General features: G+C 49.7%; 1 protein-coding gene across 1 annotated transcript in view; it reads left to right on the forward strand.

Moving 5' to 3' along the window:
- The window catches only part of LOC120105817 (single myb histone 6-like), a 29,296-nt gene extending 17,497 nt beyond the window's left edge, over positions 1-11,799 (forward strand). Inside the window, exons 4-6 of the mRNA XM_039118572.1 lie at positions 9,529-9,612; positions 10,179-10,526; positions 11,408-11,799. Of these exons, the coding sequence (XP_038974500.1) occupies positions 9,529-9,612; positions 10,179-10,526; positions 11,408-11,416 (441 nt within the window). The 3' untranslated portion in view covers positions 11,417-11,799. The remainder of the gene's footprint in view (positions 1-9,528; positions 9,613-10,178; positions 10,527-11,407) is intronic.
- The last annotated feature ends 548 nt before the right edge of the window (positions 11,800-12,347 follow it).

Consider the following 12,347-nt stretch of genomic DNA (forward strand, 5'->3'; position numbering starts at 1 on the left):
GTGCGCCTGCATTTATTGGAGCGACCCGTATCCGGAACTACCAGGGGGCCGCAGCTTGGCTATAAAATACAGGTGCAGGTACGATGGAATTTGCCAAGCCGGAGCTGCAGGGTTGCCCATGGATCGCGGACCTCCTCCTTGGCATATGACTGAGAGACTCCTGGTCCGAAGGAAAGGGGAGGCGCTCCCCTTACAACTTCAGCCAACTAGCCGTTTCATCTGGGATCAACAAGGAGGGTCTCCCCCGGCGGAACTCCGCTCTAGGCGTTTCATCCGGGAATCAACAAGGAGGGTCTCCCGGCGGAACTCCGCTCTCAGGCGTTTCATCCGGGATCACATCTCCCCTCCTTGAATTCAGCCCTCTGGGTTGAGCTCTGCGCCGGACGCTCAATCCGGGACCGCGCCTCCATATACTCTTCCCCCTCGAATCCCTTCTCTTCCCTACCACTGGGGAAGATGGAAATCCTTTGGAGGCGGCGTTCCCCTGGGGGCAGCGGGAGCTTCTTCTGCGGCGGGCTCTCCTCTTTTTGGTGAGGTGCTGGATGGCGCCTCCGGTTAGAAAGCACCCACTTCTGGTTGGACTGCAGCCGCCCTGGGTTGAGGGTTTGGGTCCCCACCTCTTCTTTACTTCTTTACTCCCTAATTCCCCTCTGGGAATTCCTTGTAATCACACGAGCACGCCACTGGTAACCAGAAATTATTGAAATGAAAAGTATTGCAACCTTTTTAAATTGTCTTTCTGGCCCTTGTTGTTCTACTGGTATATACATCCGCAGGTTAGGCGGAATTCCAGCCCCTTGGAATTTCTCGGCCATCTAGGGCTTCCAACTGGTAGGAGCCAGGTCGGTTTACCCAACGAACTTTATACGGGCCTTCCCAATTTGGCGCTAGCTTCCCACCTTCCGTAGGTTGAGATGCCTTAGCTCGCCTCAGCACCAGATCTCCAATTCTGAAAAGCTTCGGTCGGACTTTGGAGTTGTAATATCGGGCCACCCTCTGCTGATACATTGCCATCCGTACCTGAGCCATTTCCCTTGCCTCTTCCAAGAGATCCAAGTTCCCTCGGAGTTGCTCTGAATTGGCCTCGGGTCGGTGCGCGGCCACCCGAGGCGAGGGGAGTCCGAGCTCCACGGGGGCAACGGCTTCCGTGCCATAGGTTAGGCTGAAAGGCGTCTCACCAGTAGGAGTCCGTTGTGTGGTCCGATACGTCCAAAGGACATTCTCGAGTTCCTCGACCCAAGCTTGCCCCGTCCGGCCGATCCGCGCTTTGATACCTTGGAGGATTGTCCGATTTGTGACCTCGGCCTCGCCGTTGGTTTGGGGATGCGACACGGATGTGAACCGATGCTCGATCCCGAATTCCTCGCAGAAGTCCCGGAAGTGCTTGTTATCAAACTGTCGACCGTTATCCGAGATGAGGACCCGAGGTACTCCAAATCGGACAATGATGTTCTTCTTCACGAACTTCCGGACTTGTGCCTCCGTGATGGTGGCCAGTGGCTCTGCCTCCACCCACTTGGTGAAGTAGTCGATGGCGACAATCAAAAATTTCCGCTGGGCCGAAGCGACGGGGAATGGTCCGAGGATATCCATTCCCCATTGTGCGAAGGGCCAGGGCGCGGTGATTGGCGCCAAGGGGACAGAGGGGACTCTCTGGACGTTGGCGTGGCGCTGGCAGGCGTCGCATTTCCGCACGTGGTCCTTCGAGTCCTCCATCAAGGTCGGCCAATAGTAGCCTTGCCTCATGATCTTATGCGCCAAGGACCTAGCCCCCAAGTGCGATCCGCAGATGCCTTCGTGGACTTCGCCGAGGGCGTAGGCCGCTTCCGCGGGGGCGGAGGCACCTTAAGAGGGGGGCGGTAAACGAGGTCCGATACAGCCTCCCTTCATAAAGTACGTAGTGGGCGGACTTCTTTACAAGCCGCCGGGCCTGATCTTCGTCTTCAGGGAGGATTCCTTCGGCGAGGTAGGCGACGAGCGGGTCCATCCAAGACGGCTCCGGATCAATTGCCATCACCGCTCCAGCCCCGTCAATGCTCGGGGCATCCAGGGTCTCCAGGTAGATTGCCCTCGACAAGTTGTGCGTGTCTGCGTCCACTAGGCGGGACAACCTGTCGGCCCTGGCATTTTCGCTCCTCGGGACCTGCTGAATGTCAACACTGCCGAGGTCGGGAATGAGTGTTTGCACCTTCCGGACGTAGCTCTGCATGGTCGGGCTCCGCGCCTCGAACTCCCCTCGAACCTGCCCGACCACCAGCTGGGAGTCGGTGAAGACTTTCAGACGCCGGATGCCGAGCTCCTTGGCGAGTTTGAGTCCCGCGACTAGGGCCTCGTACTCCGCCTCATTGTTGGTCACTGGAAATCCGAACCTCAAGGCATACTCGGCTATCACTCCATCGGGATTGGTGAGGACCAACCCAGCCCCTCCACCTTCAGGGTTCGACGACCCGTCAATGTGGAGCGTCCAGATCGGGAGATCGAGGCTGGGTGTCTCCGGCGGCTTAGGTTCCGCCTCCTGCACAGTGCACTCAGCGAGAAAGTCCGCGAGTACCTGGGCCTTGATGGCTGGTCGGGGCTGGTAGCGGATGTCGAACTCACCAAGTTCTACTGCCCACTTCACCAGCCGTCCCGCATTCTCTGGATTGCTGAGAATCTGCCGCAGTGGTTGATCGGTCAAAAGGGTGACAGAATGAGCCTGGAAATAGGGGCGAAGCCTCCTGGTCGCAGTCAGCAGCGCGAAGGCGATCTTCTCAGCCTTCGTGTACCGCGTCTCGGCATCCCGGAGGACTCGGCTGATGTAGTATACAGGCTTCTGAAGTCTTGCCTCTTCCCGAACCAGTACTGCGCTGACTGCGGTTGGGGAGACCGCCAGGTAAAGGTAGAGCATCTCCCCCTCTTGCGGCTTGGACAGCAGGGGAGGAGACGCCATGTACTCCTTGAGCTGGTCGAACGCCGCATGGCATTCGGCCGTCCAGAGGAAGTCTTTTGGGCGCTTCAACACCTTGAAGAATGGTTGGCAGCGTTCGGCCGACTTTGCCACAAATCGTCCGAGCGCGGCGACCCTTCCAGCGAGCTCCTGAACCTCCTTCACTTTGGTCGGAGGGGACATATCTTGGATGGCTTTGATCTTGTCCGGGTTGGCCTCGATCCCGCGCTGGTTGACAATGAAACCGAGGAACCTCCCGGCCGAAGCACCAAAAGCGCACTTCGCTGGGTTTAGCTTCATGCGAAACTTTCGCAAGGTGGTGAAAGTCTCCTCCAGATCTGCAATGTGCTGGTCTGCATGGCGGCTTTTTACCAGCATATCGTCCACGTACACCTCCATATTCCGGCCGATCTGCTCCTTGAAGATTTTATTGACGAGGCGCTGGTAAGTGGCGCCAGCGTTCTTCAGACCGAAGGGCATTACCTTGTAACAGTACAGCCCCCGGTCTGTTATGAAGGCAGTTTTCTCCTCGTCCTGTGGAGCCATCATTATTTGGTTGTAGCCGGAGAAGGCGTCCATAAAAGACAGTAGCTGATATCCGGAAGTCGCGTCGACCAGTTGGTCTATCCGTGGAAGCGGAAAGCTATCCTTGGGGCACGCCTTGTTCAGGTCGGTGTAGTCGACGCACATCCTCCACTTCCCGCTCGCCTTCCGGACAAGTACGACGTTTGCCAGCCACTCGGGGTAGCTCACCTCTCTTATGAAACCTGCCTCCAAGAGTTTGTCTACCTCCTGGTCGACCACCCGGATCCGATCCGGGGCACAGTGTCTCTTCTTTTGCTTTACTGGTCGGTGGGTCGGGTCGACGTTGAGGGCGTGAGAAACGACCTCCGGGTCGATCCCAGGTACATCGGCCGCCGACCAGGCAAACACATCTGCATTGGCTCGGAGGAATTCCACTAACCGGAGCCGAGCTTCCAAGTCGAGGTTGGCACCGACCCGGACCGTGCGGTCCGGGCGGTCTTCTTCGAGGGGAACTTCGATTACGCCCTCGGCCGGCTCCCCGTGCCGCAAGGCCACTTCGTCTCTGGCGTCAAGTGACTCGACGCTTAGGGCCTCCATGGGCTTCTTCCCTTTGAGAGTTGCTAGGAAACACTGCCGTGCGGTCGGCTGGTCACCTCGGACCTCTCCAATCCCGGCCGCTGTGGGGAACCGCATGAGCAAATGGTAGGTAGAAACCACCGCGCGAAGGGCGTTCAGTCCGGGTCGTCCGAGGATAGCGTTGTAGGCCGAGGGGACACGGACGACCAAGAACCCGAGCCGCACCGTGGCTTCTGCGGGTGCAATGCCCGCAGTCACAGGCAGCTCGATGACACCTTCGGCCGAGATAGCGTCTCCAGTGAATCCTATGAGGGGGGTGGATGTTTTGTGCAACAATTGTCGGGAAAAGCCCATCTTTTGGAAGGCCTCGTAATACAAAATATCAGCTGAGCTTCCACTATCCACAAGAACGCGCCTTACATCATAGTCCGCCATAGTGAGAGAGATCACCATGGCGTCATCGTGGGGAGTCTGAACCCCCTTTACATCTTCATCACAAAAAGTGATTACATTTCCGACCCGCTGCCTCTTTGCGACGGCCACTCCTGATACTTCCGCCGAGCCCCCTGCGTTCCTCACGGGCCGAGGGCAGCCCCCAGTGATGGTGTGGATCACTCCCGCAACGGGTCGATTCTGCTCCCGAGGCTCCTGAGGGGCCGGGTCGGCTGGACGCGGGTCTGCGGGGGGACGTCGGTCGTTTACATATCGACCGAGACGTCCTCGGCGAATGAGAGCCTCGATCTCGTCCCGAAGCTGGAAGCAGTCTTCGGTATCGTGGCCGTGGTCTCGGTGGTACTCACAGTACGCCCGAGAAGGCTTCCTCCCAGGGATCTTCTTCATCTGCCTCGGGACCGGGAGGTCCTCCCGCCCCTTGACCTCCATGAGGATCTGGGCCCGGGGGGCCAGGAGTGGGGTGTACCGGTTGAAGCGTCGGTGCGGAGAACGAGGGCGTGTGGCGCCGTGGTTCCTTGCTGGTGACGGGCTTCTGCGCCGGCGTTGAGGCGTCGGGCTCCTCCTCTGGGGTGCCTCTTTTCGCCTTTTCTTCCCGGGCTTTAGAGGGGCTTCGGCGGCCTCCTTGTTCCGGTGGGAGGCTGCCTCCTCGGCGTCTGCATACTGGTTTGCCCGAGACAACAGCTCCGGGAAGCTCCGCGGCAGACGTTTGTCCAGGGAGAAGGTGAGTCTGCCCTTCCGGAAGCCTCGCTTCAGGGCTGAGAGAGCCACCTCCTGGCTCAAATTCCGGACCTCCAGTGTTGCCTTGTTGAAGCGGGTGAGATAATCCCGCAGGCTCTCTCCCTCGTTCTGCCGGACATCGAAGAGGGAGTCGGAGACCAGTCTTCGCCGGCTACTGACGGCGAAATGGCTGATGAAGAGACGGGTGAACTGGTGGAAGGACTGGATGGAATTAGCCTCCAGGCCGGCGAACCACGCCCTTGCCGGGCCGCGGAGGGTCGCCGGGAAGGCCTTGCAGAGGAGAGGATCCGATGCTCCATGGAGGAGCATAAGAGTCCTGAAACTCTCCACGTGGTCCCGTGGGTCCGCCGCCCCGTCGTAGGGTTCGATCGCCGGCATTTTGAACCCCGGCGGGTTTAGGGTTCGCAGGATCCTTGAGGCAAGCGCCGGCTGGGAGGAGATTTCCAAGTCGGCGAAGGGATCTTTGGAGTGGCCCTTCAGGACCTGGAGCTGTCTGTGGAGATCGTCCACCCGCCGGTCCAGGGAGCGCGACCGGTGGGTGGGAGACAAGGAGCGGCGCGAGGGGGACCGAATGGAGTGCGGGCCCCTCGAGGACTGGGGTGTCTGAGAACGCGCCCGGGTCCGCCTCTCGTACCCCGCGCAGCTCCGATGAGAAGGTCCTGGCAGAATGGACCGCACTCGAGAATCCTCCCCGCGCCGGCGCTCCTCTCCATGGGAGAGGAAGGAGCGCGGGTTGTGAGGAAGAGGCGAGTGCTCGGGAGCAGCGGCTCCTGAGCCCGCTGCGGCACCCGAGAGATCACACCCTGCAGATTCTGCACTGCCTCCGCGAGGGTGCGAACCTGCTGGGCTAGCTGGTCGAACTGAGCAGGTTCGACCGTCTGAATGGGAGGAGAAGCGGTGGAATGCTGCTGAGAGTGTGTTGGGGACGCAGCAGCCTCCCGGCCAGAGGCACGAGAGGCTCCGCGACCGGAAGCATTGGAAGCTCCGCGACCACCTCGCCGTGCCATTACGATCGTTCTGAGATTCGTCCCTTCCTCTAGCGCCAACTGTTGCTGGTGGTCCAAACCGAGAACGATTGACACGACGGTGTGAACGGGGTTCCGCCTGAGTTGTCTTGGTTGGTGCTGGTTGCGCTCCACCTTCCGCCAAGGAACCTGCAAACAAGCCTTGCACCACCACCAGGGTGGTGATGGCCCTCCGACGGTCAAGTCAGAGGAGATCGGAGGAGGAGAGATGATAATCACAAGTGGGAGAGAGTGCTCTGGGAGGTATTGCTTACCCCCCCCTTCTCCCCCAGCCGCATATATACCTGGCTAGGAGGTCTCTCAGGGGGGTTTGTCGTCGTGGGGCACGATAGAATGGCCACTGACATGGCCGTTACGGGGCGTCGTGGAGCAGCGCCGGGTACGGTCATGGCAGGGCGTAGTGGAGCTCCGCTTTGTACGGTTGATACAGGAGATCGTGGGCAGCATCGGGTACAGCCGTTGCAGGGAGTAGTGGAGCAGGAGGCCGCGGCGTGCCTCTGGAGAATAGCCTGTCGTTATCAAAAGATCTCCGACTCGGGGTCGGAATGCTGGATCATAGGGCAGCCGACCCGGGGTCGGGCTGCGAAGCCGGGGAGGTCCGACTCGGGGTCGGAGTGCTGGATCATAGGGCAGCCGACCCGGGGTCGGGCTGTGGAGCCGAGGAGGTCCGACTCGGGGTCGGAGTGCTGGATCATAGGGCAGCCGACCCGGGGTCGGGCTGCGGAGCCGAGGAGGTCCGACTCGGGGTCGGAGTGCTGGATCATAGGGCAGCTGTAGCTTTCCTGGATACGCGTGCCGATCACGTGGGGCATGGCGGCTCAATTCCCCCATAACAAGACAAAACCACCAAAATCCCCAAAAGCTTAGAACAAGGTTTAAAAATCCAGCCAAAGGAATCCAATAACAGCTCACAACACTCAAAGCAAAAAGAAAAAAAAAGCCTCTCATGTTAAACTTGAACTGATAACGATTGAAACATTAATTCAAAACATCCGTTAAGCAGTGATATTTGTTGACAACAGAGTCATTTGGTGTCCTGGCCATTTGGTTGATGAGGATGAATGAAGGTTAAGATTATGCTGTTACCATATAACCATTTGACTGATAACTGGACAGTATCTTTCCAAGTTTTGTTTATGTGCAAAGCAAAATCCAACCCTATTCTTTCACAAAAGAAAGAAGAGACACTGAAGATGCGCTCAGAACAAAATGTTCAAGAGCTATCACCAGAATAGCATGCTACCTTAATGAAGCCAATATTTGATTTATTTCTTTCACTCAGACTTGGGTACCGAAAGTAATGACTAAGGAACAACAAATTGAAAAAGTCTTACGCTGTTATTTGCAGGATATAGTTCTCATTAAGTGTAAAGAAGAATGATGATAGTAAAACTCCATATATTTGTATTCTTCAGAAACTAATAACTTCTATGATGCTTTTGGTTTGAAAAGTTGTGTTGTGGAATGCGAAGTTTGACAACTCCATAAAGGAACCTTGGAGAAGCACTCTTCTCAGACTCCATGTGTCTTGCAATAGATAAAAAAGAATGAAGTTGTGGGGGTGGGGGGGGGGGGGGATGTGAAGATGGAGAATATGTAAAGAAGCATTTGGTTCTTTCCTCTTGCAGAAAACATTTGGGATATGGAGATTTTAGATGTTCTCACTTTAGGATGTTGGCATGTGGAATAATTGTGGCTTTAGAGAGAGAGCCCTGTGCGTGCCTGGAATTGTGCTTGTGAAGAAATAGGGAATGGTTTGGAAAATTGTTTATTTAAAGGAAAAACATTAAAAGAAATTGTTTGTGCTTGTTAAGAAATGGTCGGACTAAGAAGGCAACTCTATATGGGTGGATGTTTTAGGAGAGGATGGTTACAGGTTTCCTTATATCATGGTGCCTTTGTCTTGAAAAAAATTAATTGAACAGTAAATACGATGTCATGGAAGCTTTGAGACTAAATGTGGTAGGATATGAAGAGAGAATTGCAAGTTCCTTATCTCATGTTATGGGTTCCTTGCGCGCGCGCGAGAGAGAGAGAGAGAGAAGAAATTTTTGATAACAAGATTAGTGGGATTAAGGAGAACAGTATTTCTTTTCCATCCTTTCTCATAACTCCTTTTCTGATTAGGTGAGCCCATAATGAGTAAAAATTGATGGTATAATCACATAGAGTCATGAACATTCTCTCTCTCTCTCTCTCTCCCCCTCTCCCTCCCCCCCCATCTCTCTCTCTCCCCCTCTCTCTCTTGGTATATATATTGCTGAAGATTTTAGGAGGGCCTTCTGGACTTCACATGGTTCCTATGAGTAATGAGCCCACTTATTTTTACCTTCTGGAATAACTATAGAAATACTCATTGCACAGGTTCTTTAAGGCATGTATCTGTTTGTAATTGTCTTTGTCATCTTAAAACAGTTTTCTTATGTAACTGGCTTAAGACAAACAAATAAATAAGTAAATAGAAATTCTATACTTTTCTTTAGTATGTTACAATTCTTGTGTTTAAAATGTCTTGTTGAGACTGCAACTAGTTTTGGATCAACCGATTTAATCCTGATAGGTACTTGCATGTTCTCTCTAAAAGTCAATCTGCTTTTAGGTATATTTAGTTTTATATTTTGTGCTTGGAAATTTGTTAGAGCATTTATTAAGGGAATATGGGCTCTTTATGATATTTTCATTTTTTTAATAGTTATGTACCTTGGAATATAATCACTTTTTAGGCTTGCTGACTTTGTGTTTTATTCAGTGTACTCCCCCATCTTGTCAGTGCTGAGTGGGTTTGTTTTTGAGAATTGATTCCTGCAACTTTTTATGATTCCTATAAAATGTGTATGTGCATCCTTTCATTTAACTTAAAATTTTCGTCTTATCTTATTGTAAAAATGGATGTGAATTCATTCTTTTTTCGAGAACATCAATTGTATACCTGTTTTTATGTAGGACAATTTTTTCTCCTTTCCTTTTTGGTTATGGTTTCAAGAAAAGGGAATTGGGTCAGAGTTATGCCATTACGTGCTTAGCTTTACTATTTTTATAATGATGGGATATATGTGTAAGTTAATGATAAAGGACGTGTAAGCTAAAAGCAGTAAAGGCATGTCCTTTACTTGTTTTTTGTTGTCGCATTATCAAGAATGGAGATCATCTTAATTTGGAGAAGGCTGGTAATCATGCATTAAATGTAAAATTCTGGGAACTCTGACATGAAAATGAAGGTGATGTTTGAACATTCTTCTAGTTTCTTATGGATGGCTCAGAATTTTGTCTATCTGATTCATGTAGGATCAATATTGGCCTCCTCCAGATTTCAAACGATTGTTGTCTGCAAAACTGAAGGCATTAACAGCAAGTGGGAAATTGATTAAGGTAACTCACCTTTCCAATATCTTGCGAAATAGACAGTGGATATTATTAAGCATACACTACAATATGGTGAAGCTCATCTGATTATATCTATACATTTTAAGCTACAAAAACATAAGGTTTATTGGTACCAGTATATCAGATAGGTTGCTCTTCTCCAATCAGATAGGTTCCTTTCCTTCAACCAGATAGGTCTCTTTTCTCCAACATACATAAAGATGCCAGATGTCTTTGATTCTGACTTGCTGGGGCCTATATCACATATCAAACTGTCCAATTGTGGGCAATAATAGATAGGTACTTATATAGTAAAAAAGTTTGGATTTATCTAGCAAAAAAAAAAAGTTTGGATTTGTAGCTCAGTGCGGTTAAACTGTTTCTTGGCAGAATAATTAGCTGTTGAACTTTCTTTAAATGATTTTCATGATCTACTCAGCCAGTAGCACGAAAGACATTCGCCGATCGCCTGTCGGTCCTTTCTTTTAAGGAGATTTCTCATTACTTTTCCATAGGACTATGTCATGCTGGCTTGTTTCAAATCTTTGTGAATCTTGTTACTGCCTTTACAGGTGAAGCGCAAGTATAGGATAGCACCTAGTTCATCTTTTTCATTAGGAAAAAACTCCAATTTGTTGCTCCCTGATGGAAAGCGAAGGGAGTCTTCCGGATTAGAAAAGGATGATGTCAAACCCCTTACAAAATCTCAAGTTGACGCTGAATTGGCACGGATGAGAAACTTGACGGCACAGGAGGCTGCAGCAGCTGCTGCTCAAGCAGTTGCAGAGGCAGAAGCGGCAATGGCGGAAGCTGAAGAAGCAGCAAGGGAGGCAGAGGCTGCAGAAGCTGATGCAGAAGCAGCACAGGCTTTTGCTGAGGCAGCTATATTGATGCTGAAAAACAGAAATGCAGCTAAGATGGTAATGCTTTTGTATATGATTTATTGCATATACTTAATTTTCCCTCTGTAAATTATTTCGTCTCTTTGGTCTGCATTCAGCACTAGGCTGCATTAGTTCATTGATGAGTATTCGGATCCCTATTCACAGTTAGGCAGCTCTCTTTTCTCTTTCCAGTACATATCTATACATGCCTTTGTACTTCAGCTTGGGTTGTAATTTCAGAATTCCTGCAGGATCCTTTTCCCTCCTTTCCTCTCTTTTTTTCCGTCTTTTTTTTTGAAGTTTTTAAGGGATACTTTGGGGTGGATTCTGCTGCATAAAGATATGTACTGGTCATGCGTAGGCACCTCCACCTCAAGCGTGCAGGTGAATGTGAAGTGGATAGTCCAACTGTTCTTCAATAGTCTAGATATAAGATAATCTGTTTGAAGAAAGAGAACATCTGGTTCTTTTGGTTTTGAACCTCTCTCTCCCCCACCCTTTTTCTTTATCTAAGTCTATCATCTGAGGAAATCAATGTTTTCTTATGGTAGCTTACTACAGTCTGGTCTTTGGATCACTTATTTTAGATTTAAATAAATAGCTGGCATCAAAAACCGTGATATGGTTCCTTGGACCTGATTATGTTTTGCCTGACCTCTATCGTGTATTTTTAATTGTGGAAGCGCCATCTGTCCCTGATTATCTCATTCTTTTGGAAGATTTTGCATGCAGATATTATTGTGTGGGTTGTTGTGCATAGCATAGCATGCTTATATTTTCCTCTGTGGATTGTTGTGCAAGGCATAGATGATGATGCTTCCGCTCCTTTCGTGATAAATTCATTTTAGAAACCTTTTTATTTGATTAAAGTTTTTCGAATGTTGAGCTAATTTTTGTTCCTTCTGCAAATTATGCAGATGATTTGAGTTTGATGGGAGTCATCAAGGCTATTCTGCTGTGTTTCCCCATTTTCTCCATACTTGCAAGATATTCTGCCTTTCGTTTTGTCAAATGTGTATAATATAGTCTGTATATAATGTAGGTTTCGTACAAATAATAACCTGGCATACCTGTTTTGGTTCATGGTCCCTACCTGGAATTTCCATGATCATCATGATCTCCTGGGCACCGTCATTTCGTTCGTGCTGTTGCAGGGCAGAAAACTGAGCTGCACAATTGTTTCAGTTGCATGTGTTCTGCTATAGAATAGAGGGGAGAAAGAGGAGCTTAGTACGCTGTTGTATTCAGAGGTTAAAATTTTCACTTAAAAAGTTTGTTTTGGTGCTATGATTCAGTGCCAAGGTTTTCACAGGCTTCTGTCCCTAGCGTTTGGTCAATTGCTATAGTTATCATACTTGTACCACCATTTTAGTTGGCCTATAGAACAGATGATCCAACTTTTGACTCGTGCGGGTTGCAAGAAAATTTTTTTTGCTGGAATATTTTTTCTAAAAACTAAAAAATAATTTCTGAAAATATGATATATAAAAAAATGATTTTGGGTTGCATATTTTAGGGAAATTTACGTTTGGTTGCGTATTTATTTATTCTTTTTTAGAAAGTTATATAAAATATTTATTATACTCTTAATAAAAAAAATTAGTGATGGGTTTTGATGGCTTAAAATTATTGTAAAAAATAATTTTTAATCATTAGGAAAGTTGTTTTTTATATTTCTTATGATTTTTTTATGAAATAGAAAAATTTTATTCTCATAAAAATAATATTTTTTTTATTTCTTTTGACTATTTTTTTGTTTTTTCATTGATTTTTTTTAATTAGAGTCCGAAGTCTCTTTTTAATTAGAGTCCGAAGTCTCCATGGTATTTCATGAGTTTGGAGTTGGTGCTTCATATT

The sequence above is a fragment of the Phoenix dactylifera genome, unplaced genomic scaffold, assembly GCF_009389715.1.
Source record: "Phoenix dactylifera cultivar Barhee BC4 unplaced genomic scaffold, palm_55x_up_171113_PBpolish2nd_filt_p 000373F, whole genome shotgun sequence".
Lineage (NCBI taxonomy): Eukaryota > Viridiplantae > Streptophyta > Magnoliopsida > Arecales > Arecaceae > Phoenix > Phoenix dactylifera.